The sequence below is a fragment of the Balaenoptera acutorostrata genome, chromosome 5 (genome assembly GCF_949987535.1).
Source record: "Balaenoptera acutorostrata chromosome 5, mBalAcu1.1, whole genome shotgun sequence".
Classification (NCBI taxonomy): domain Eukaryota; kingdom Metazoa; phylum Chordata; class Mammalia; order Artiodactyla; family Balaenopteridae; genus Balaenoptera; species Balaenoptera acutorostrata.
This window is the reverse complement of record NC_080068.1, coordinates 54,145,026-54,169,838: the sequence shown is the minus strand read 5'-3', so window position 1 is coordinate 54,169,838 and position 24,813 is coordinate 54,145,026. Positions and strand designations below refer to the sequence as shown.

At 36.2% G+C, this 24,813-nt stretch overlaps 1 protein-coding gene across 1 annotated transcript in view; it reads right to left on the bottom strand.

Annotated features, from left to right (window-relative positions):
* Positions 1–260: 260 nt before the first annotated feature.
* Positions 261–24,813, bottom strand: part of GC (GC vitamin D binding protein) — a 40,657-nt gene continuing 16,104 nt past the window's right edge. The window contains exons 2-13 of the mRNA XM_007193579.3: positions 22,391–22,460; positions 21,679–21,811; positions 19,411–19,622; positions 18,141–18,273; positions 17,748–17,842; positions 14,212–14,341; positions 12,599–12,801; positions 11,728–11,857; positions 11,196–11,293; positions 9,246–9,378; positions 4,361–4,412; positions 261–444 (exon numbers count right to left, since the gene is read on the bottom strand). Of these exons, the coding sequence (XP_007193641.2) occupies positions 4,380–4,412; positions 9,246–9,378; positions 11,196–11,293; positions 11,728–11,857; positions 12,599–12,801; positions 14,212–14,341; positions 17,748–17,842; positions 18,141–18,273; positions 19,411–19,622; positions 21,679–21,811; positions 22,391–22,460 (1,370 nt within the window). The 3' untranslated portion in view covers positions 261–444; positions 4,361–4,379. The remainder of the gene's footprint in view (positions 445–4,360; positions 4,413–9,245; positions 9,379–11,195; positions 11,294–11,727; positions 11,858–12,598; positions 12,802–14,211; positions 14,342–17,747; positions 17,843–18,140; positions 18,274–19,410; positions 19,623–21,678; positions 21,812–22,390; positions 22,461–24,813) is intronic.

Here is a 24,813-nt window from a genome sequence, read left to right as displayed (position 1 = left end):
TGAGCTATTCCGGGCTATTTATGGTAGAAGGCTGTTAACTTTTTCTTAATGGTACATATTAAGCCTGAGAAGCGATCAAGGCATGGAGCTCAGTGTGCTGGGAAGTGTAAAGTGGATGCGTATGCCGTGAATCTTTTAGGACACAGCAAATCTAGAAAAAAGCAGGGGCTTGTGAGGCTGAGGCTGCCTCCTGTAGTGTCTTTGTGAAGGTCACAGGAAGAGTGCTGGAGATCAACACGGTAGCATCATGCTCAGTAGCATTTATGGTTTGCATTGTAGTTCAATTTATTTTGTTAACAGATCATCATACTCAACATTAACAATAGTACGAGGCTCTTGCAGCTGATAACAAGCAGGGAGTATCCTAGTTGTCTCCCTAGGAACTCTGGTTTTGCTTAGGTTAGGCTGTCAGATGTCATTCCCAGAGTGGTTCCAGCTCTAGGTCTGTGGGAATAATGGAAATAAATGTTAGAAAACCAGAGCTAATGGACGACAATCATCCTGTTACAGTTCAACAGATGCATATAAGGTCAGGTTATTATGCATAGAGATAAACCTGTCTAGCGTGACCCGTGTATCCACTTCAGCCCACCTGATGGGTCCAGAGTCAATGTAAGAAATTCCCGAGGCCTGAATATAAAGCCGTCACTGTTATGCTAAGGTACATCATACAGTTTTTTTTTCCTTTGAACTAATGGTGTATGTAAGTTTCTGATGTATGAGTATGAATAATCACTGCCAGAGTGAAAAAAAGCAACCAGTGCACATGAGGCCCCTCAGTCATGGGACTGAGATAATAGTTCAGTCGTTATTTTAGTAACTCACTGAGTGTGAGGTTTTAATCAAATCACCTTCTACTTTGTAATGAAGCAGATGTGTCTCACCCTGGCTTATTTTCTTTTCCAAGACACTACAGCAGAGTTGTATCATAATTCTATTTGCACAGTGCAAGAAATTCCATCTTTCATTGACCCAATGAGTTTATGCCTTGGAGTGAGGATGAGAAAGGAGACACCTCCATGCCTCCCTCATATGTTTCTCTCGTGGTGTCAGCACCTAGTTGTGCTGAGTGTGATTCTAGTAGCATTTTCCCTCTGACTCGATTCTGCAGCATGAGCTAACTCCTTTATCTGTTGGCAACCCAAGGAACACTAATTGTTTCCAAAGCTGAAGGAAAAAGATAACTGGCTTTGTGGGATTTATTAAAAGACAGTAATTCCTTCTCCAATGGGGCATGCAAATGTGGTCACAATCAACTTGGGGGTTAGAAGAAATTGATCGAGGGGCCCAATAACTGTCAAGATGACAAGTCAGGTTTATAAAAAGACTTTAGTTAAGAATGAAATAGCATCAAGCTGTTGAGTGGAAGACATGAGTTGTGGGTGTACCTAAGGATGGGAACACCTTGAGACAAAGGCTTCAGCTTCTACAAGCTGTTGAAATCTCTAGAGTGGGGTGGGCTTTCAGTGAAAAATACATAGCCAGCCAAAGTTAGTTTAATGGATTTAGGAACTGCTTCACGCTAAATAATGTGCCACTTTTGTCATCAAGAGCATAATTGTTAGAGTAAGAAAAACCGTAGAAGAACTTGGATATATTATAGAGCAATTTAAGATAAGAAGAAAAGGCTGGTCTATGGGGAGAGGGGGGAGGGAAGACAAGTGCTCACTACTTAGTTTGGAATCAAAGTCAAGTGCTGGATTCAGAGCAGCTCACAACTGCTGATAATTAAATGAATCCAGGATTGTCCTACAGAGCTACAGAATTCTACCTGGAACTCAAGAATCATGATCTGCTGGCTGTGTTCTAGAAACCTAATAGAACTTTTAGGTTATGGCATCATTATTTCTAGACATCAAGTGCCCCAGTCCCACAACCTTGTGAACAAGGTATAATTTGCTCTTTCAAAGCCACATAACTGCTCCAAATATAACAACCCTTTATAATTGCAGATTGTGATTATAATAAACAGGCAGTGGGTAAAATAGAGCTTGAAACCTATGGAAGGATATGTGAGTGATTTTTAGGGCTTCCTTCTAGCTGATCAAAATATGTTTGGGTGGCCAAACAATTGAGTGATGCAGAAATTGAAGGACTAATTAAAGGCCATAGAAAAATATTGACTAATGTGGGAGAAATGATAAAATATTTATAGAAGATAATGACTAGAACCAGAAGAATCAGTCTATTAGAACCCTTCGTTAATCTGTCACTGAAAAAAAGTTTACGTGTTGACTTAGCTAGCATTAAATATTTCAGAAAGTTGTTAGGTTAAAATCTTAATCCATCAAATTAGTGTTACCTTTCCTTAAAATACTCTCTTTTTCAATTTGTGCTCCCAGGGACTGAAAGAATATGAATATACATGAGACACCAAAAAATGCACTGAGTTCCTAGAGAATAACATAATCTGGTGAAAACAAATTCAAAGGCGAAGTTATATGGCTTTCCAAACAACCCGAATTCTTATTAAGGCTAGGGCTACCTCGAAGGGTGGGAGGTGAGGTAATGTTGTGTATTGGGATTTTAACTCTGTATAGATTATATGTGGATTGAGATGAAGGGAGACCGAATTAATTTAAATGAGGGAAAACGATTAGTTTAGCAGCAACAGAGACCAGATACTATTTTTAACTCTAGAATATTTATACTCAAGTAACTTGGCTTTTAATTTTTTAATTGAGGTATAAGTGACATAACGTATTAGTTTCAGGTGTGGCCTTTAGCCTTTTTCTCCAGAAATAGTTCAGTGAACTTACTTTCCCTTTAAGACACAATATTCATATGCAAAAGCACAAGAATATATAGGCAGGGAAACTTGTTTTAGTTTAGATTCATATTGCGGACAAAGAATGTTGCCTGCCATGCCAATAAACAATAAATGTTGCCTGCCATCAGACACTGCAGCTGTCCTGACAGTGTGCCCTGAGGGGAATTCAGGATGGAGAAAAACAGAAAACTTTCCGTGTTCTGGATGCTGGCCCTATGCATATCTAAAGCAGTAATCTCAATGACCCCAGATTCTTGCACCTTCCCATATAATAGAAAATAACTAAAATCATTAAATTGAGTTGTCTGTTCTTTGTGATTAGCAATAATCTTTGATGTTCAACTTAATGTTTGTTTTTTCAGCAAAAAAACTCCTATATATCCTGACTCCTCCCTTACCTCCTCAGAACTATCTGAGAGGCTGTCTCCTGGGCTATAGTCCTCAGTAAGGTCCCCGAATAAAACATAACTCACAACTTTCAGGTTGTATGTTTTTCTTCAGTCGACAGTTGTATCAGTAGTAGAAGCGGCAGCAGTAACAACTTTGCTAGTATTACTGCTACTATTTTCTAGGAATTTTATATGCATAATCATTTCACTTAATCATTACAACAATGCTGAGAGGTAGATATTACAATTTTCTTCTTACAGAAAAGGGAACTGAGCTCTAGGCAGTATAATTTAAATTTATAAAGATAGATGGAGAGGGGATTCTAATCCAGATTGGGTGATTCCAAAAATGAGTTTCCTTGATCATGTGCATTGCAGTGCCTCTCAGAATGTTAATTTTCTTTTGCTGTTTCTAATGATTCATATTGTTGATAGTTGGAAGCTTGAATTTCATTAGTCAAAGGCTTTTGCTTCCATAATATTTTAGGAAAAGATGTCAGTAAATCAGCAAAGTTAAAATTTTACATCATTGAAAAGCCTGTTTAAGATCTGAGATAAACCAAAACCACTTTTTAAAATCATTTTTTTAAATTTCAGAAGCAATATCTTTAAAATGAATACAATTAAACCTAGAGAGAAAATATTTTTGTAGAAATGTGCACAGTTGAGGTCACCTTCAGTTTAAAGTATGGAGTTCTATCGAAATTATTTTGTACTTTTAATATCTTTATCAGGCATTTTTTAATGGGTGAAAATGTAATATCTGAAAGAAGCAAGTGGTACTATTTCAACAGTGTTGCTTTAATTTGAGGAATGCCGCTTTCCTTCTGAGAATCCTGCCATGTTATCTTTAAGACTTGATGGTCTCTGTCTTCAAACTCAGTTTTTTCTATTGAATGCATTAAAACCCCTGGAATGATCTCTATACTGTCATTATCTTAGATGTGAGGTTAAGATGGATATAGTACCAGGCTGGGGATCTGAATTCTAGTCCTAAATTTGTCAGAAGTTGGTCGTATATACTTGTGTTAAGCTCCTTGACTTTTCCATATGCTTAATATCTCATCTCATAAAATAGTCTCATAAAATGACTTTAAATAACTGTTAGAATAATTTGGACAAATAGTCTCCTTCCCATTATGATTTTAAAAATACATTGTACAAAGCTGGGTTCTTTGCTGCCTGTAAAAACCGTACTTACCTAAGACAATACACATGCATCAGGACTGTAGGGTATTCATTTCAGCATCAATCTGAAATGAAAAAAATTATTTAAATCATGGAGTGTTTTGTTTGTAGACTAGTAGGTCATTTCAGAAGGTATAACAAATTTTTTTGAACCTTGTTTAGAGGAAAGGGTTCTTGTCAAAATGCAGTTTTATATTGAACTTTTAATTGACCATCCTTCACATCCTTATTTAGTTTTACAGTGTCCCTGCTCTTGAAGAGTTTACAGTATTCCAGGAAAAAAGACAAGGAAAAAAATGACAATAGTTAATAGGTGCTAATTATTGGGTGTGCACTGAATGTTAAGGCATAACAGCTTGGGTGCCAGGGAAGGATTCCCAGAGGAAGTGGTGTCTAAATTGAATTCAGAATCTTAATGAAAGATTGAGCCATGTTAGAGGGTGCGAATAGGGCAATCTGGGATGAGTCATTAGGTGCAAAACCTTGAGGTAAGAGCAAGTTTAATGTACTTGAAAAATTGCAAGTAGTTCAGGAGAACCAACACAAGAGGAACAAGAAGTAATGATCAGTTTGGAGAGGAAACCAAGGGTCCAAATTCTTTGATTAAAAAAAAAATTGGACTTCAATTTAGAAGCAACGGAGAGCAATTAGAATGTATTAACCCTTTTGTGCTTTGCAAAGGTTATTTTGACCTCAGTATAGAGATGGAATTGGGTGTGAGGCACTGGAGGAAGACTGGAGATGGGAGACCAAGGTTGTAATCCCGGCAAAAGATTGCCTAAAAGTACTGATAATGTAGAAGAAGGTATCTACTGAGAGCTATTGAAGAGTTAGAATTGATAGGATTTGGAATTTAGTTGAATGTATATCGAAGTCAAGGATTCCATTTTAGACAATGTGTGAATGATGATAATATTTATACATTTCGGAAATAAGAGGGGGTTTTAAGGGAAAGACCTAGGGCATGTTGAGTTTGAATTTCTTGTGGGACAAGAGAGACCCCATGGACAGTTGGATAAAAATGTTGGTGCTGAGGGGAGAGATTCTGGCTAGAGGTAGAGATTTGAAGATTGAAGGCATGTCCATGGATGAGAACACTCAGGGGAAATGTCATGTCATGAAAAGTGAAGAAGATCAAGGAAAAACTCTGGAAAACATGGAAACTTAAGGGATAGGTAGAAGAGGAAGACAATACTGAAGAGAGTAAGAAGGGAAGAGTCAGAAGGAAAAAGATAGAATATGATAATGCAGATGACAGTTGTTTCAAGAAGAAAAATAATTGTGGGTATCAAGTGTTTTGCAGAGAAGGCTGGTAAGATAAGGACTGAAAAATGTTTATTAGATTTAGCAAGAAGATTTCAGTGTGACTTTGCCATTAGTGGTATGGTAGCATCAGAAGCCATACTGCAAAGGGTGGAGGAATTAATAAGAGGTGTAAGGAATGAGAGTATATACTGTTCAAGAATCTTGGCTGTAAGGGAAGAAGAAAAGTAGATAGGGAGTAGTGTCTAAAGTATCTTAGTTTTTTAAGATCAGGAGATAAGTAACTTTAAATTAGAATCATTAAAAAGGTATTGTTGAAACAAAAGAGTGTAACTAATGAAAGAAGCTTCCAAGGAAGTGGGATGAATGGAATTCAGAGTGATACTACTGACCTGGTATCATGTTTGCTATTTTAACAATAATTTTGGATTTTCAGTCAGTAATTAATAGTTTTCCAGTATCGGTAATTTGCCTTTGTCATTATTAGCTAAATTAGGGCTGAATTCTGACAATGACATGGAGTGACAGTAACGGACTCATGAAATAAACTTATGATTTTCCTTATATAATCTCTATATCTCACTCAACCCATGTGTAAAAGGGGAATTAAAATGTTACCTAACATTTAGAATTGTTTTAGATCATTCTATAAATACATGTAAAGCTATTAATATTCTGCTTAACAAATAGAAATGGTTTAATAATTGCTAGCTATGACACTGAGGATTATAAAATCTACTTATACTGAGAGATGTAACAATTTTTCCTGAAGTATGGGAGAGAAGACAAGGGGAGGGAGAGAGGGAGGTGAAGGGGATGAGAGAGGAAGAGTCAGTCTCCTCTTTGCCCAGCTTCTCTTGGCTATTTGCATTTGACTGTCTTCGAAATTTTAATGATCAACTCCAGCACATAACAGTGGCTTTCTGAAAACTTTGGGAAATCTGTTGGGACATCTTAGGGATAGCATAGTAATGAGTTTTCAGAAGAATGAACAGGGATGCCTTGCCTGAATGATGGAGAGAAATAAAAATCAAGTCTAATTTTGCAGTTGTAAGTTTTTCTACAGTCAGTGGGCCTCTATGGAAAATAAAAATGGACCAGTTCTGAGTGCCATGGTAGAGCCAAAAGAAAATTACACTGATGGTTCTGTTTCCTGATCATTTCAAGATCAGGGTGAGGGTAGGTAGGGGTAGATGACCACATAATGAAACACTGATTTAGTATGGTTCAGAGGCCCCTTCTGCCACTCTTCTAGCAACTGTGCCAAGTATATTTAGAATGGCAGACAGAAATGGATCCCTGGATATAAATGACTTGGAGAGAATGTAGTAGATGGGCACTACTTATAAGGAAAAGAAACTGTCAAGCATTTGGACAAGGAGATTAAATGATAAATTTAATGATAAATTATAATCCAAATTATAGGGTAAATGGGACAAATATTTACACTAAGCATTGAGAATTAAAGTGAATGCTGTTCTAGCAGATTGAAGTCAGAAAGCAGAGGTGAGCACACCTACCTCACAATGAGATTAATGTAGAAAGACAATCAAAAAGGCTAACAAACACCAGAGGGTCTAACGTCCGAGGGCTCTAAATAATCAAATGTTCATGAGTATCTCAACTCCATTCCTCTCACTGTTCTTTAGCAATTACGGAAAGTCTGGCTACTCAGAAGCAGCACTGCTATAAATTTACTGGTTATAAAGCAAGAAAATAGAACATTACAAAACTGCCTTCTCATCATGATTGTTGAAAATAAAGTTTTAAAATGGCAATGTGTTATAATGAAAAATATAGTGAAAAGCAGATTAGAGAAATGAAAAGCAAGAGGCTTGAAGGAAGCATGTGCTTCGTGCATAAAGCTCAGTTTGTCTCGGATGAGGTCAAAAAGAAAAGTGTGTAGCTGGATGAACAGATGATGGGACTAGAGACGGGTTACAGAAGTGGTATTTTTGACAGAATATAAGAAAAGGATTTAGGCTTTTTTTTTCTTGATGACTGCATGAGGCCGTCAGAGCAAATTCTGCTGATAGAAAACACCTTTTAGGTAAGGTGACTTTTTTTTTTTTTATTTTTCCCCTTCTGGAAAAGGCAGCCTAAGCAGCTATTTATATTACCCAAAGCCAGTTGGTAGTCCAGGAAGGAACTGTTCGATTTAGTTGCCTTATGCTAAATGTTTTAATGCCGATAATGACCAAAATATCCTAATACTCCAACTCTTTCAGTTTTTGTTTAGAATCTTACTTGTTTTGAATTTTAATGAAAGGTGAACATGATATATTTCTCAGCAGAATTTAAAGAACAGGCTTTTATTGTACTGTACCCTTTTCATCTGGAATTCTGACTTTACAAATTATTACAAACAAGGTTGGCAAATAGGTTTGGGATTGGAGTGTATACATGGAAATTGGAGGAGAAATCAGAATCTTCAAGGGTATAGAGAAGAAAGACAAACAACATGATGTAGCTTGATTTGTTAATTTAAGGCTTTGTTTAGCAGTATACGGTGAAACCCAAAACTTCACTAAAACATTAAGAGAATTGGTAGGTATAACCCAAAACTTAAAAGAACAAAAACAAAGGCACAAACAGCTTTTCACAGTCTAACTTTCCAAAAACCACTTCAAATATAAAAGAGCCTCTACTGAGAAGAGAGAAAAGACATTTTCTAGTTGGTAGAGAAAGCCAGACTAGACTCAGTAGAAATGAGGGGAGTATCATGGTTTAGTTTATAGAAAAATGTTCTCATAAATGAAGCTACCGGGCAGTGAAATAGTCTACCTCTAGGAGAAAATAAATTGACTGTATTTAAATGGAAGCTGAATGACCTGTGGAAGGGATTAACTGAGTAAAAAATTACACTAAATGAGCTTCAAGGTTTTCTTCTGACACATAAACTTTTGTGATTTTTATTAAGTTCTTGGATATTATCAAATGTGCTCTAATAGAATAGTAATAGAAATAGAATAGAAAAATAATAACAAAATGAAACCAGGCTTTGTTGCTTTAACGGTTTAAATGAACAAAATTTCATGTAAGTTCTCGAAAAAATTCTTTAACTTATAGAAAAGGACTTCTGATTGGCATTAAATCACTGGCCTAAGTAGTATTAACTTTTACACTGTAGTTAAATTATTTTTATGTAAAGGCAAAAATGATGGGTCCAAAATAGATCATAAATGTTTCCTTCCCAATAGACAACAAAACCAACAATAGTTAAATCCGGCCAAAAGGGATACAACTTAATAACATGAACTTTAGAAAGAGGTGAGCAAAGGAAGATACTATTTTGGTATGGCATAGAGTGGTTTTAACCCTGCCTCTATATTCCAGAAATAGAATGGGTGAGACATCAAAATTCTTGGAATTGTCACTAATACCTCCAAATTAGCTGTAAAGTGAAATGGAGTGCTCTCTTTACCTTTTTTGACTATTCTAATATAGCATTCTGAAATGACTGCTGGAGAATAATGGGTCAAATGGAGGATATAAACAAATGGATTACTGCATCTGAAAAGGCCAACAAAACATTTCCCCATGAATAGGACAGGCAATCAATAACAAATGAGTAAATCTTACTATATAAGTTCTTAATACTATGCAGTGATAAGTAGAGGGTTAAATTTTCTTACCTCTGAATTGCAGTAGAGAGGAGGTGAGTTTATAGAACAACACTTGGAGGCAAAGTCTGAGCGCTTGGCAACCAGTTCTTCGAGTTCTGTCTCTGTGGCATCAGGCAGTTTTCCTCTTAGCCTCTCTGCCAGTCTGAAAGGCCAATTTTATGTAAAGTTTTACTAGATGTGTTTTATAAACATGTCTAGTGCAAAATGATAGCCACTTCAGATCTTTAGCAACAAAAAAGGAAAATATAGTTGCCCTTCTTAAGAAAACTTAATATCTGTGGAATGATTTTTAGTGCCTCAATTTGAGATTAGAAAGTGAAACCTGTCCCTTTAGGTCATGAAAGTAAACATACAAACTGTTGCTGAATTTGAATTCCCGCCTTTCCCCTTTCATTCGCTCAGTTGCATCAATCAGCATGGATGACTTCCTCCTCTATTCTCCTTGACCTTTCATCTTCTCTCAAGTTCTAGATTTCAAACTCCTCGAAGAATACTTCCCTTACAGGACTTTGTCACCTTCATGTATTCTACCTCATTTTATGTAATTTTCCCTTCAGTTTGCCTACTTCTTAACTACCTATGCTAGAAAACACAAGAAAGGTTAGAAACTTTGGCTCTTGTTTTTAGCTCTACTATTAACTATCTCCCTTTCAAGACGGTGCTAGGATCTGAATTCTCTTGATTCTCTCCCAGTTTGATTGGTCTATGATCTTGGTAACTCTCTACCCTCATAATGGTTTATGACTCAGCCTGGTTTACGACTTTCTCCAAGAAATACTTGCCAGCCCAGTCAGTGGTGGGATTGGGAAGTAGTAGAGACCCAAGTTTATCTGGAGTTGGGATTAGTAAGATGGATACAGGGAAAGTCCAAGAGGGTGAGGGGGATAGCCTGCTTATAAAAGCATTATTGAAAAGAGTTGGTCCCAGCTGGGAGGGAAAGCAAGTCAGACCAGAAGGAACTCACAGGATAGGGAGAAAAAGGGCACGTATGGGATTGTAAATACCTAGACGCAATCGTTTCAATCTTCTCTACTTTCAAAACTCAAAATGTCAATTTTACTGCATTAACATTTTTAATGTATTGAGATTATATAAATTATCACTCAGTTGCCCCGGGTAATCCTGGAGTTCAAAACTGTTGGCAGAGAACTTAATCTTACATTATCTGTAACATTCTATAACGCCTCCATAATCTATTAATTATGTAATTTCCTGATAACTGGGAAATAACTATTTTGAACTTAAGGATTTCACAGCTTTTTTTCTTTTAGAGCTTTGTTAAGGTAGACTTCATGGGGGTCACTGAAGAAGGTGTCATCCTTTTGGGATTCTTTATAAAGGTCCTTTTGTGGGGTTGTATTTGTGCTTACTTGATCTGTGTTGTTCAAAATGATTGGAAATGAATCTAAGAAGTTAATAAAGTTGAGAATGACATGATCTTCTCAACAGAGATTTTCCAGGAAACCAGTAAAACTTTTCATTATTATGGCCTATTATTTTAGTGTTAACACTTATTTATAAAGGAATGCCTTCCTTTTTTTTTTTTTATAAAGAGTTTCACTTAATTTTTATTTATTCATTTTTGGCTGTGTTGGGTCTTCGTTTCTGTGCGAGGGCTTTCTCTAGTTGTGGCAAGCGGGGGCCACTCTTCATCGCGGTGCGCGGGCCTCTCACTATCGCGGCCTCTCTTGTTGCGGAGCACAGGCTCCAGATGCGCAGGCTCAGTAGTTGTGGCTCACGGGCCCAGTTGCTCCGCGGCATGTGGGATCTTCCCAGACCAGGGCTCGAACCCGTGTCGCCTGCATTGGCAGGCAGATTCTCAACCACTGCGCCACCAGGGAAGCCCATGCCTTCCTTTTTGACTTAGCACATCTAAAGTCTTCAGCTCTGCTTCAAATAGCAGTACTGGGCTACTATTATCGATAAATTTGGAGGAATCAGCCAGAACAAGTCCCTTACTTTTTCTTGTACTCAGTAAATGTGTTTTCTGAATAATCGGCACACAGTTCTTGTCCCTTTTCAATGAAAGAAGATAGGTCTCTCGTCAATTGAGGGCCCTGTAAGAAAACAATTATTTGTCTTGAAACACTGTTCAGGGAGATGTGAAATCAGAACTCCATGCAATGTATCAAGATGAGTGTTTATTATCTCTATCAGATATTGGCTAACATTTTCTACGTAAGACCAGATTGTAAATATTTTAAGCTTTGTAAGTCCTATACAGTCTCTGCTGTACCTACCAACTGCCACCATGGCAAAAAAGCAGCCATAAACAATAAGTAGAGCTATATGTCAATGAAACTTTATGAACACTGATGTTGGAGTCTTATATAATAAATTTTCATGCATAATGAAATATTATTTTTAGGGCATTTTAAAATGTAAGACCATTCTTAGATCACAGACACCAGGACAGATTTGCCCTATGAGCTGCAGTTTGCCAACCCTTGATCTATAGCAAAGTTGATAAAGAAACGGTAGCACATTGTACCTTAGCATTGAAACAGGCAGTAGAGTCTTCAGAGTGGCAGCATTCATCAAGGCTTTTCAGGGTTGGCTCAAGTATTTTACTGAGGAATACTTCTGGAATATGAGTCTTCCTACTTAGGTCAAACGTATACCTGGCATGAAAGAGAAAGGAGATAACACTCTTTAACATGGGTAGATTTGTGTAGGCATGTCATGTTTTGAAATTTGACATCTATTAAGGCAGAATACCTGCCTTCTTAATTAAAAATAAGATTTAATTAAAATTGACTCCAAATCAACAGGTTTGAAGTTAAAATCAATATTCTCATTTGAATGCAAATTATTAACAGTTGCTTTGAAGCTATTGTAACTAGTTAATTTAACTCAAGTAAAATGCTGTATGTACTACATATAAATTTGTTTATGTATTTATATATAAACAGATCTACTTCAAATGCCTATGGAACTGTCCTTTATGCAACTATAATACAATGAACCCTATATAAAGCATCAAGTGAGTAACTTAGGTAGCTTTTCTGTGAAAGTAGTTTGTGTAAATTCTTCCATTGTCTCATCCCTTTGTTTATGCATTTATGAAAACAATGAGTACTTAGACAAATATAAATTAGTTTCAATCCAAATTCAGTCTAAATCCTGCTCTCTAATACTGGTAATTGATTTTGGGGCCTGTTGACTTAATTAAGAAATATTTTTACACCTCAAGTATGCACGTACTCATAATTCATGCAACTCAGTCTACGCAACCAATGGTTTATTTTAGTTTTTAACTGGAGGAAAACAGATAAAGGCTTACCATTTCTTCCCATTTTAATTTCTTTGTCACTTAATGCTAGTGAATATCAATACTGTCAAATTAGATCAACCCTACTTACTGATCCAGGACTTTGGTGTTTCCTTTATCACACACATCTTTGTTTGTGGGCAACTTGACATCTGGCAGGTCGGGGTTTTGGGCAGCTGGCATGAAGTAAGTGCACACAAAAATGTCCATGGGTGTTTTTTCTTGACAACAGTCCTTAAACTTAGAATTCTTTGTGGATAAGTTGTCACAGATTTTTACTGTGTATTCAGGCAGCTACAAAAACAAATGTGAGTTTGTGCATTGTTAGTTTCCTAGTTAGTCTAATTAAAAATAAGAAAGGCTTACAAAAGTCAGTGTGAATGCTCTTTCAAGGTACGTTGATAGAACATTTGCGGAGGGCATTTTATCAATGTGTACTAAGAGTCTTAAAGTATACAATCTGATTTCCACGCATTTACTCTCAGAAAATAATTATGGGTGAAGGGAAGATTTAGCTATAAGGCTATTAGGGCAGCATTGCTTAACATATTAAACTGAAACAACCTAAATCCAATAAAAGGGGACTGGTTAAATAAAAAGATGGCGGGCTTCCCTGGTGGCGCAGTGGTTGAGAGTCTGCCTGCTAATGCAGGGGACACGGGTTCGTGCCCTGGTCTGGGAAGATCCCACATGCCACGGAGCAGCTGGGCCCGTGAGCCACAATTGCTGAGCCTGCGCGTCTGGAGCCTGTGCCCCGCAACGGGAGGGGCCGCGATAGAGAAAGGCCCGCGCACCGCGATGAAGAGCGGTCCCCGCACCGCGATGAAGGGTGGCCCCCGCTTGCCGCAACTGGAGAAAGCCCTCGCACGAACCGAAGACCCAACACAGCCAAAAATAAATAAATAAATAAATAAATAAGAAAAATCCTTGGGAAAAAAAAAAAAAAAAAAAAACTCTCCCTTTAAAAAAATAAAAAAAAATAAAAAAAAAATAAAAAGATGGCATATCTAGGTAGATAAATGCAGCATATGCAATACATACATAGAGTCCCACTTAGCCATTATAAGTCAGGTTATAGAGAAACACCTATGGACACAGACAGGTATCCTTAATGAAAAAAGGCCAGGTAACAAAGTATCTATTTCTAAAGAGGTCCACAGACATGTAGTGACTTTTATTTAAGTAACAGTTCAAATTTGTATCTACTTGAAAGGATTATATAAATGAAAGGTGAGAAATTTGGATGACTATCAAATTTTAATAGACATAACAAAAACATTAGACACTTTTAATAATGGTTGTAGTGTTGTCTAATAGAACAGATGATGAATGATGAAAAATAATTTCTATCTGTACTGTGCAATACTGAGCATTTGAAAAGTGGCTAGTGTTACCAAAGTTGAAGTTTAATTTAAACTTAACTATATATGACTAGTAGATCTGCATTGGGCTCTGTAGGTAGAGTAAGGTCTTGGGAATCAGAATCTTGTCCTTGTGTGTGGACTTTGCCACTTGCTAGTTGTATGACTTCAAAGTATTAATCCTTGCTAATCTTCTGTTTCCTCATCTGTAAAATTGAGTTAACAATATATTTAAATTTCATAGGATACATATGAGGATTCATTGAGATGATGCATGTAGAAAGCTGCTTAGGAGAATGCCTGCCACTCAGTATGTGGCTCGTGATGATGACGATTTTCTTACCTCCTTAGCCATGCAGTCCTCAGAGGCAGACTCACAGCACTTGGAGACGATTGTAGTAATACCTTCAGCCAGCGGCAAAACATCTTCCAGATTCGCAGTAGGCACTTTCTGGGCAAATTTTATGAGATGGCTAAACAGTTAAAAATGAATTAGTAATTTACCCATATTCTCAGTTTTTTTGGTTTCATTATGAACACAGAGTCGGGAGGAGTATTAGCATAGTTTTAATTCCTCAACAGCTGCGTAGAGCACAACTGCTATGTGATGGATCCTTTGTGCAGAAGTCACTATTCAAAATTCAGTCATCCCCAATGGATCTTTTCATATTTTCAGTACTGATATAGAGCTTCTCTTCTGGCCAGATCTACGTAGTTGAAACATGCCTTTAAAATGTTAGATCTAACGTATAGCTGATTCACTTTGTTATACAGCAGAAACTAACACAACATTGTAAAGCAATTATACTCCAATAAAGATGTTTAAAAAAAAATAGTTGTGATAAAAAAAAAAGTTAGATCTAAAATGGCAATAAAGAAAGCACTAATGTCTATTCATAAGGCCAGCGTTGTGTTTTTGTGACCCCTCATAGTCCTTAAAAATTTTCATAAGTTCATTTAGAAACTACAGATAAAAGAAATAATGAAGACCTATAGCCCTAGACCACAGAGTTAATAAATGTTGATGTTTTGGTGTATTACCCTGATGTATTTTATAAGGCTTACAAGGTATTTTATAAGCGATTGTGCTCTGCTATACCATTCACCTATTTTCCTTTTTCACTTAATATATCAGGAATAGGTTCTATATCAATCTTTTTAAATTGCGGCAAAAAACATAAAATTGGCCATCTTAACCATTTTTAAGTGTATAGTTCAGTAATGTTAAGTATATTTACTTTTATATAACAGATCTCTAGAAATTTATCTTGCAAAATTAAAACTCGATACCTATAAATACTGCCCCCTCCCCACTGATCCACCCTCAGCCTTTGGTGAGCTTCTACCTTTTTGCTTTCTTTTTCTATGACTTTTATTACTTTAGATATTCTATATGAGTGAAATCATACAGTACTTGTCCCTTTGTGACTGCTTATTTTGCTTAGCCTAATGTCCTCAATGTTCATCCATGTCGTAGCATGTGACAGGAATTTTTTTTAAGACTCTATAATATGTAATATAGGTATGTATTGTATGTATGTATCACACTTTATCCATTCATCTGTCAGTGGACATTTGGGTTGCTTCTACCTCTTGACTGTTGTGAATAATGCTGCAATTAACATGGGTGCGCAAATATCTCCTTGAGGTTCTGCTTGGAATTTCCCTGGCTATATATGCAGAAGTGAGATTGCTGGATCATATGGTGACTCTATTTTTAAATTTATGAGAAACCTTCATACTATCTTTCACAATGGCTGTACCATTTTGCATTCCCATCAGCAGTGCACAGGGATTCCAATTTCTCCATATCCTTGCCAACACTCATTTTCTGTTCTTTTGGTAGTGGTCATCCTAAAAGGTGTGAGATGATATCTCATTGTGGCTTTGATTTGTTTTCTTTTATGATTAGTGATGTTGAATATCTTTCCACTTACGTATCTCTTGTTGAATCATCTATTCAATTATTTTTAATCAAGTTATTTTTTGTTGAGCTGTAGAAGTTCCTTACGCATTCTAGATATTAAACCCTTATTAGATAGATGACTTGCAAATATTTTCTCCCATCCCATAGATTGCCTTTTCACTTGGTTTTTTCCTTTAAAGTGCAGTAGTTTAAGCTTGATGTAGTGCTATATATCTATTTTTGCTGTGACCTATGCTTTGGTGCCATTTCCAAGAAATTGCCAAATCCAATGTCCTGAGGTTTTTTCCCTATGTTTTCTTCTAGGAGTTTTATAGATTTAGATCTTTAATCCATTTTGAATTAATTTTAATATATGGTGTAAGGTAAGGGTTCAACTTCATTCTTTTGCAAGTGCAAATCCAATTTTTCCAGCACCATTTGTTGAAGAGACTTTTTTCTCAATCGTGTAGTTTTGGCACCCTTGTGGAAAATCATTTGGCCATATATATTAGGGTTTCTACATGAGCTCTCTATTCTTTTCCACTGGTCTCTCTATATCTTGTTATGCCCGTACCACAGTGTCTTTATTACTGTTGCTTTGTAATATGTTTTGAAATCAAAGTGTGAGACCTCCAACTTTGTTGTTCTTTTTCAAGATTGTTTTGGCTGTGAGTCCCTTGATATTCCATATGAATTTTAGGGTGATTTTTTTTTTCTGTTTCAGCAAAAAAAAAAAAAAAAAAAAAAAAAAAATGCCATCGGGATATTGATAGATTACATTGAATCTGTAGATTGCTTTGGATAGTATGGATATTTTTACAACATTGATTCTTCCAATCCATAAGCATGAAATGTCTTTCTATTTGTAGTTTTGATTTCTTTTAGCAACACTTTGTTTTCATTAAATATTCTTTTAAAATATAATTATAACAAACTGGCATTCTCTCATAAATGGATATATCATGATTGATTTAAATATGCTCTATTAGGAAATATCTAAGTTTTTCATATTTAAAAAAAAATGTGGCAGCAATGTTTTTAGCTAAATCTTTGTCCACACTCAGTTCCTTGGAGTAAATTCCTAGACACTAATGCAAGTATAAATTTATGATTAAGACATATATGTATATTGTTATAGGGGGTTTTATACTATGAATTCCTATGCTCTGCATGCCAAATACTCTAAATACAAGGAAAACTAAAGGGAAGTTTTAGAGAAGATGCCATTTAGTATTTCAGTAGTTCTAATGGAAGATTATTTTTAAAGGACTCATGAAAGTAGTTTCTATGCCCTTTGGGGGAACCTTAAGATCTGGTGCCAACATGAATTCTTTCATTACCATTAGAGGAAAAAACTTGTGGATCAGAGTAAAAGGAATTAAAGAGACTGTAAATACTGAAGATATAAAGCTGGCAAATCTAGATGTCTGAGGAGTTGGGAGACATGTAAACATAGAAACTGTCAAAATTGTGAAATTAACAATAGCCATACAAAAATCAAAATGAAGCTTATAAACAAAGTAAGTAATTAGAATAAATTCATGAAGCTTATGAGATGTACACTATAGGGCACAAAGCTTCATATAACAAGAATTCAGGAAGTTTTTTCCCAAGAAAAACATGGGCAAAGCAAGTAACAGGTGATGAATAAAAACGATTGTTTTTGCTCGTGTGTTTGTAATACATGCTAATATGAATACTGAGGAGATACTTTCTAGTGGTCTACCAGTCTTCCCATATGAGTATATGGAAAAGGTTGATTAAAATCAAGTTATGTTTTAGAAAAGTTTTGTTCCTTATTCATATTTTGTGTAGAGAAAAGAAAAAATAATTGGGCCCTATTTGAGGATTATTGGAGCATAACACTATGGTTTGTATCTTCTATTACAAACATTTTCTTAGAGAATCCTAATATTGTGGACCAATAGTGCAGAAACAAACAGCTATACATGCTGATGGTGCTAAATCTTTACCTGAGCCTTGATTTCTCCTTCCCATAAGCAGAGTATTGTGAACAGATTCTATTTGACATTGTGGTGAGAAGTGATAAATGTTTAAGCTGAAGTCTCTAGAAAATAAATGAGAGAATGTCATTAGATGGTCAGGATCCATTGAAAGCACTGTGCAGGAATGGCCAAAAAGAGATCATTTGGACTCCTTTTGATGACTAGAAAACTGAATTCTGACCAACGGAACTTTTTCCCCAGAGGTGGTTGTGTGTTTTTTCCAATTAACAAAATACAAAAGAGGCATTTTAAAAACGTTTACGGATTCCAGACGGAATCTTTCTAACATTATTTGAAAGGAACGGTATTAATAGAAGAAGAAGAAAAAAGAACATAACTATGTAACAAAATGACACTTACCTCCTTCAAAAAGCATACTGTTGGGTTTGGTGAGGTACAGCACGACCCTACCATGGAGAGAGAACTCTTGGTGTAACTGACTAATAGTGTCAAAGGAGCTTGTCCATAATTAATGGAATATTCATACATAAATCTGTGGGGGGAAAAATAGGATTGGTCAAAACATTTGTGGGAAACAATCTTTTTCAGAAGTATTTTGATGGAAAAAGGGTGCATGTTAGTTGATAGTTATAATATCTAAAAAGCACTAGGGATTTAGAGAAAGGGTTATAATACTAGTCACTTTTAATCAATATCTTCATTTAAAAAATCTTTTCTAAATTTCCATGTAGATTACTTGGGAGGGGTCATTTGTTCCTTTATTCCTTTAGCATCTACCATATGCCTGGCCTATGGTAGCTGCTTATTAACGTTGGTGAAAAAAATTGAAATGAAGGTAATGGAATTATCTTTCATTATCTGTTTATTCTAGACAGTTGCTATGTATAGGCTTGTTTGTTGAAATTATTTTAATTTTTGTGAGCATAAGCCACTAAGTGTCTAAAGAGACTGAGATCTTAGGCAAAATCCTCCCTGAATTTACAGGGATGAGCAAGCCAACCAACTTTTATGAAATCATGACCTTGATTTCATACTTCTAAAGCCAGTTTGAATGATGTTGCTTTTGACTTCTGTGTGTGTATGTATGTTTTTTCTATTATCATAATTTTTTTCCAACTTTATGATCTTCTGAGAGTAAAGAATCAATATATAATCAGCTCTTCATGAATGTTAAACAATAAGGTAAAAGTATTATGTCCACTAATGTGGTACAAGTGTCATGTTCACAAGTGTTTCTGGGAATGTACTGTAAGAATGAAAAAGAGCTGTTTATTTCTTATGCTCTACTGGAAATTAAATACTTGTGCACAGCAATGAAATTCTATCAGATGGAGTATGCAAGGATCCCTAACGTAAGAGGAATCGCAATAGCTGCTGTCAAATATTTGAACATGTCATGTGGACAGGAGATCCAAGTGAATCTGCTTCAGATACTAGAACTAGGATGAGAGAGGGTAGGCGTTTGGGAAATTTGACTTCATCTCCATCTGAGAAAGCTATTTGTAATAGACACTGACAGAGATGGGATATTGTGGGTGACAGTCAAGTTTTTGTTATTGGTAATTGTCCGGGTTGCAGTATAAGAGGCGTTTATATAGAACAGGGGGTTAGATTAGACATGTATGTTACTTTATGCCCTGAAGTTTTACATATGATGAAAGCAGCTTACTGATCAGCAAACCCCTTGGGATCTTTCCTGAATGCCTCACAGATCTCATCATTTGTTGGCTCTACATAGGTAGGAAATTCTTGTGGCTGGTGCTTCAGGGCAGCCATACAGAGTTTCTTTTCAAGGCCCTCTTTGGTGCAGCACTCGGGAGTTCCTGGGTGCACTGGGAATGGAGAGTCACTTTCACAGGACTTAGCAGACAATGCTGAAGTCTAGAATGAGAAAAGAAAAATAAACTCACATATGTGCAAGTTTCCAGGCTTATAGTTCTCCATTTAGTATAACATCTTAGTCTTAAATTTTAAAATTCTCATTAGTAACAAACTGGCCATGACAAGCTGCATTATTCTAGTTATAGGCTAGTACAGGGTCTTATGTTAAGACTCAGAGTAGTACCAAAAGAGAACCTTCATTAACAAGTGAACTGTATGTGATTGCCGCTGTTAGAGGTTTGATCCTCTAGTTCAGTGTTTATCCACAGGGATATTAACATCTCTAAGGATGAGGGAGGTCATTTGAAAAATCTCCATTGATTCTGATGTGATCTCCCATCTGTATTTTCTAAATACCGCTAAGAATGGGGACCTCCCTCTTCCCTCCTCCCCTCCCTTTGTTAAATGAACAGGCTCTTAATCCTTGACTGCTTTCGTCTTCAACATTGATTTGCATTCTCCTACTCAGTGGTTCTTGAGCCTGCTTTTGCATCAGTGTATAAAAATAAGAAATGCCTGGGCTGCATAACACAGAAATTCTGATTCAGTAGGTCAAAGATGAGGCCTGAGGGTCTGTTTTTTCCCCAAAGTCCCAAAGTTTATTCTCCTGTGCATCATGGGTTGAAGCACTGGTACAATTTAATTTACTGCCTCAACAGTGGTACATAGATACGTGTGGGCAGACTAAGCCCATGGTAAGAGTACCGCCAAAGCAGTTGTAGCAACAAAATGTTTTTTTTGGAAAGAATTTGATATCTGGAATAAAAATGTGGAATAGAAATAGTCCCATGGAAATAGAAATAAGCCCATGGAAAAAATTGGGGATTTACATGGGAAAAAGATTTTGACATCTTTACAATTATTTTATAAGATATCTTTTGAAGGTAAAACTTCTAAAGATCTTTCCTATCGATGAAGGAAAGCAACATGATGAATCATTTATGTAAACCAAAAGTAAACAGTGAATCTTTTCCCATTTCTTTCCCTGGCAACTTTCCTATTTTTCCTTTTTTATTACCTCCTTTCAAATAAAAAAAACAAAGTTTACAAAAAGAGTAACATATTTGTAGAAAAAAAAATTGCTTTGTACAGCAGGAAAAAGGTGTTATCCAAAAAATGTCAATGCTATCTCTGTTCTTATGATCTGTCTCTAACAATCTTGGATGGGTTATGACCAAACATTTCTGGTCAAGGGATGGGTTAGCAAATATATAAAATAAAATGGAAATAAACATGTGTTCTGTTTTTTTGATTGTTGGTAGTTTGCTTGTTTATTTTAAGATAGTGCAGAAGGTTGTGTTGAAATGACATGTTATTTGTGGAGTTGTTGTTGGTGGGAGAAAATGATAAAGTTCTTAGAAAGTAGATAAGGGCCAGGTAAAGAAATTAATAGGTAAGAGTCATAGAATATATTCTAATCAGATCTTTGGAGCATTGTGTCTGTTGGGTAACTGCTGCAGTCTTGAGCAGGGAGACATTTGTCTGTAGAGGCCTTTATCAAGAGGCAGCTAAATGTCATTTTTATTCATCCTGATGGACAGTATCAGTAAATTGCTAGAAACACCTGTAGTTTCACATTTTTCAGCTGTTGTCTATATTTTGAGAACTGTCATTTCAGCATTTTTTATTTCTGCGTGTATACTCTAAGATAGAAAACGCAGAACTGTGTGTGTATATATAGGGCAATTTTTGAACCCCCAAATAACTTGAAACCAACACTAAGTTTTTCCAGGGCAGTTGGTACCAGTCTTGGCATGATACAGGTATGGGTATTGGTAGGCTTCTAAGATACACAGACTATATTAGAATTATTTTGAGAGGTCCATGAATTAATAATATACACCCCAGTTTTCTCATTTGAACCTTGTAGGACTAATGGGCAGAATTGGTTCACTATACCAGAACAAATTTGGGCTCTAGGATAATAGACTTCATATTTCCCTCAAACTTGGAGTAGGTGGGTTGCTGTCTAAAATTTCCCCAAGATATGATGTAAAGGCCTGTCTTGACCCCCTTCTATGGGCCAGCATAGACATGGCCAACCACACAACCCTACCCTGTTGTCATAACAGTCAGGGTCGGCCCCCTCAGCACAGCAGGCTTCTGTCAAGGAGACAACTTCATTCACAAGATGACTGATCTGTTCAAAGGTGCCACTGGGAAATTTTCTGCTGTATAGGACCATTGACCTGAGGAGAAATAGAAGTCAATGTATGCAGAATTTTTAAAAGTTTTCACATTTGCACTATTTTAATATAAAATCTATTCAATTTTTTAGTGGATTATTGCACACATGTTCTTGACTAATGAAAATATGACATTGGCTTTAAAAATAAGTTTACCTAGAACAAAAATGCATCTTGTAACAGTAGAACTTGGGTTTGGGAGTTCCATCAAACCAGCCTCATGTTCTTTCCTCTCTCAAGCCTCCCCAAATGAACCTGTCCTTTACCTTGCTGCCTTTGAGTGCCAGCGTCCTAGCGTGTACTATTTGCCTTTTAATTCACCTTAGAAAACTATGCTTACTTGTTTTCTCAACTCATTAGTATACTTGTAACAAATTCTTAGACCATATTAACAGTAGTTCAACTGGAGTCTTTGGATGTCCTCCATTTGCCTGACATCTCTGCCCACTTTGACCCTGGGACTCTATCCTCTTAATCTTAATGGAGATCAGTTCAGTCCCTGACGCAGAATTGAAGATACCTCACACTTAGCTTCATTCAAGGTAAGGTAACCAGGAGAGTGAGCGAGTACCTCATACTTACAAAGATGTGAAGTCATCTTTTCCCAGGCTGGCGAGTTCCTTGCAGACTTTATCTTTCTCATAATCTCGACCTAGGAACCAGAAATATATATATATATAAGTATCTTTTTCCTTTTAAATGAATGTTGCATTAAATGTATATATACAAAGGGGGATCTTTCACATGATTCATCAATGGTGAAAGTACCATTTTTCTCAATACCTATATGCAATTTCACTTTTTGGTGCCTTTCTGTTTTATCACAATGGATCAAAATTTGATGGCATGCTATAAACTTTAATGAAAATTAAATAAATAAATTAAGAAAAAGAATGAACTATAGAGGGCAGACAACAGAAGCAAGAAGAACTACAATTCTGCAGCCTGTGGAAGGAAAACCACATTCACAGAAAGATAGACAAAATGAAAAGGCAGAGGGCTATATACCAGATGAAGGAACAAGATAAAATCCCAGAAAAACAACTAAATGAAGTGGAGATAGGCAACTTTCCAGAAAAAGAATTCAGAATAATGATAGTGAAGATGATCCAGGACCTTGGAAAAAGAATGGAGGCAAATATCGAGAAGGTGCAAGAAATGTTTAACAAAGACCTAGAAGAATTAAAGAACAAACACCTAGAAGAATTAGAACAAACAGATGAACAATACAATAACTGAAATGAAAAATACACTGGAAGGAATCAATAGCAGAATAACTGAGGCAGAAGAATGGATAAGTGACCTAGAAGATAAAATAGTGGAAATAACTACTGCAGAGCAGAATAAAGAAAAAAGAATGAAAAGAATTGAGGACAGTCTCAGAGACCTCTGGGACAACATTAAATGCACCAACATTCACATTATAGGGGTCCCAGAAGGAGAAGAGAGAGAGAAAGGACCCGAGAAAATATTTGAAGAGATTATAGTTGAAAACTTCCCTAACATGGGAAAATAGCCACCCAAGTCCAGGAAGTGCAGAGAGTCCCAGGCAGGATAAACCCAAGGAGAAACATGCCAAGACCCATAGTAATCAAATTAATAAAAATTATTGAAAGCAACAGGGAAAAATGACAAATAACATACAAGGGAACTCCCATAAGGTTAACAGCTGATTTCTCAGCAGAAAATCTACAAGCCAGAAGGGAGTGGCATGATATGTTTAAAGTGATGAAAGGGAAGAACGTACAACCAAGATTACTCTACCCAGCAAGGATCTCATTCAAATTCGACAGAGAAATCAAAAGTTTTACACACAAGCAAAAGCTAAGAGAATTCAACACCACCAAACCAGCACTACAACGAATGCTAAAGGAACTTCTCTAAGTGGGAAATACAAGAGAAGAAAAGGACCTACAGAAACAAACCCATAACAATTAAGAAAAGGGTAATAGGAACATACATTTTGATAATTACCTTAAATGTGAATGGATTAGATGCTCCAACCAAAAGACACAGGCTTGCTGAATGGATACAAAAACAAGACCCATGTATATGCTGTCTACAAGAGACCCACTTCAGACCTAGGGACACATACAGACTGAAAGTGAGGGGATGGAAAAAGATATTCCATGCAAATGGAAATCAAAAGAAAGCTGGAGTAGCAATACTCATATCAGATAAAATAGGCTTTAAAATAAAGACTATTACAAGAGACAAGGAAGGACACTACATAATGATCAAGTGATCAATCCAAGAAGAAGATATAACAATTATAAATATATATGCACCTCAAGCACCTCAATACATAAGGCAACTGCTAACGGCTATAAAAGGAAATTGACAGTAACATAGTAATAGTGGGGGACTTTAACACCTCACTTACCCCAAGGGACAGATCATCCAGACAGAAAATTAATAAGGAAACACAAGCTTTAAAAGACACAATAGACTGGATAGTTAATTGATATTCATAGGACATTCCATCCAAAAATAGCAGATTACAGTTCGCAAATGCACATGGAACATTCTCCAGGATAGATCACATCTTGGATCACAAATCAAGCCTTGGTAAATTTAAGAAAATTGATATATCAAGCATCTTTTCTGACCACAATGCTATGAGATTAGAAATCAACTACAGGGAAAAAAAACGTAAAAAACACAAATACATGGAGGCTAAACAATACGTTACTAAATAACCAAGAGATCACTAAAGAAATCAAAGAGGAAATCAAAAAATACCTAGAGACAAATTACAATGACAACACAACAATCCAAAACCCTTGGGATGCAGCAAAAGCAGTTCTAAGAGGGAAGTTTATAGCAACACATGCCTACATCAAGAAACAAGAAAAATCTCAAATAACCATCTAATGTTACACCTAAAGGAACTAGAGAAAAAAGAATAAACAAAACCCAAAATTAGCAGAAGGAAAGAAATCATAAAGGTCAGAGCAGAAATAAATGAAATAGAAACAAAGAAAACAATAGCAAAGATCAATAAA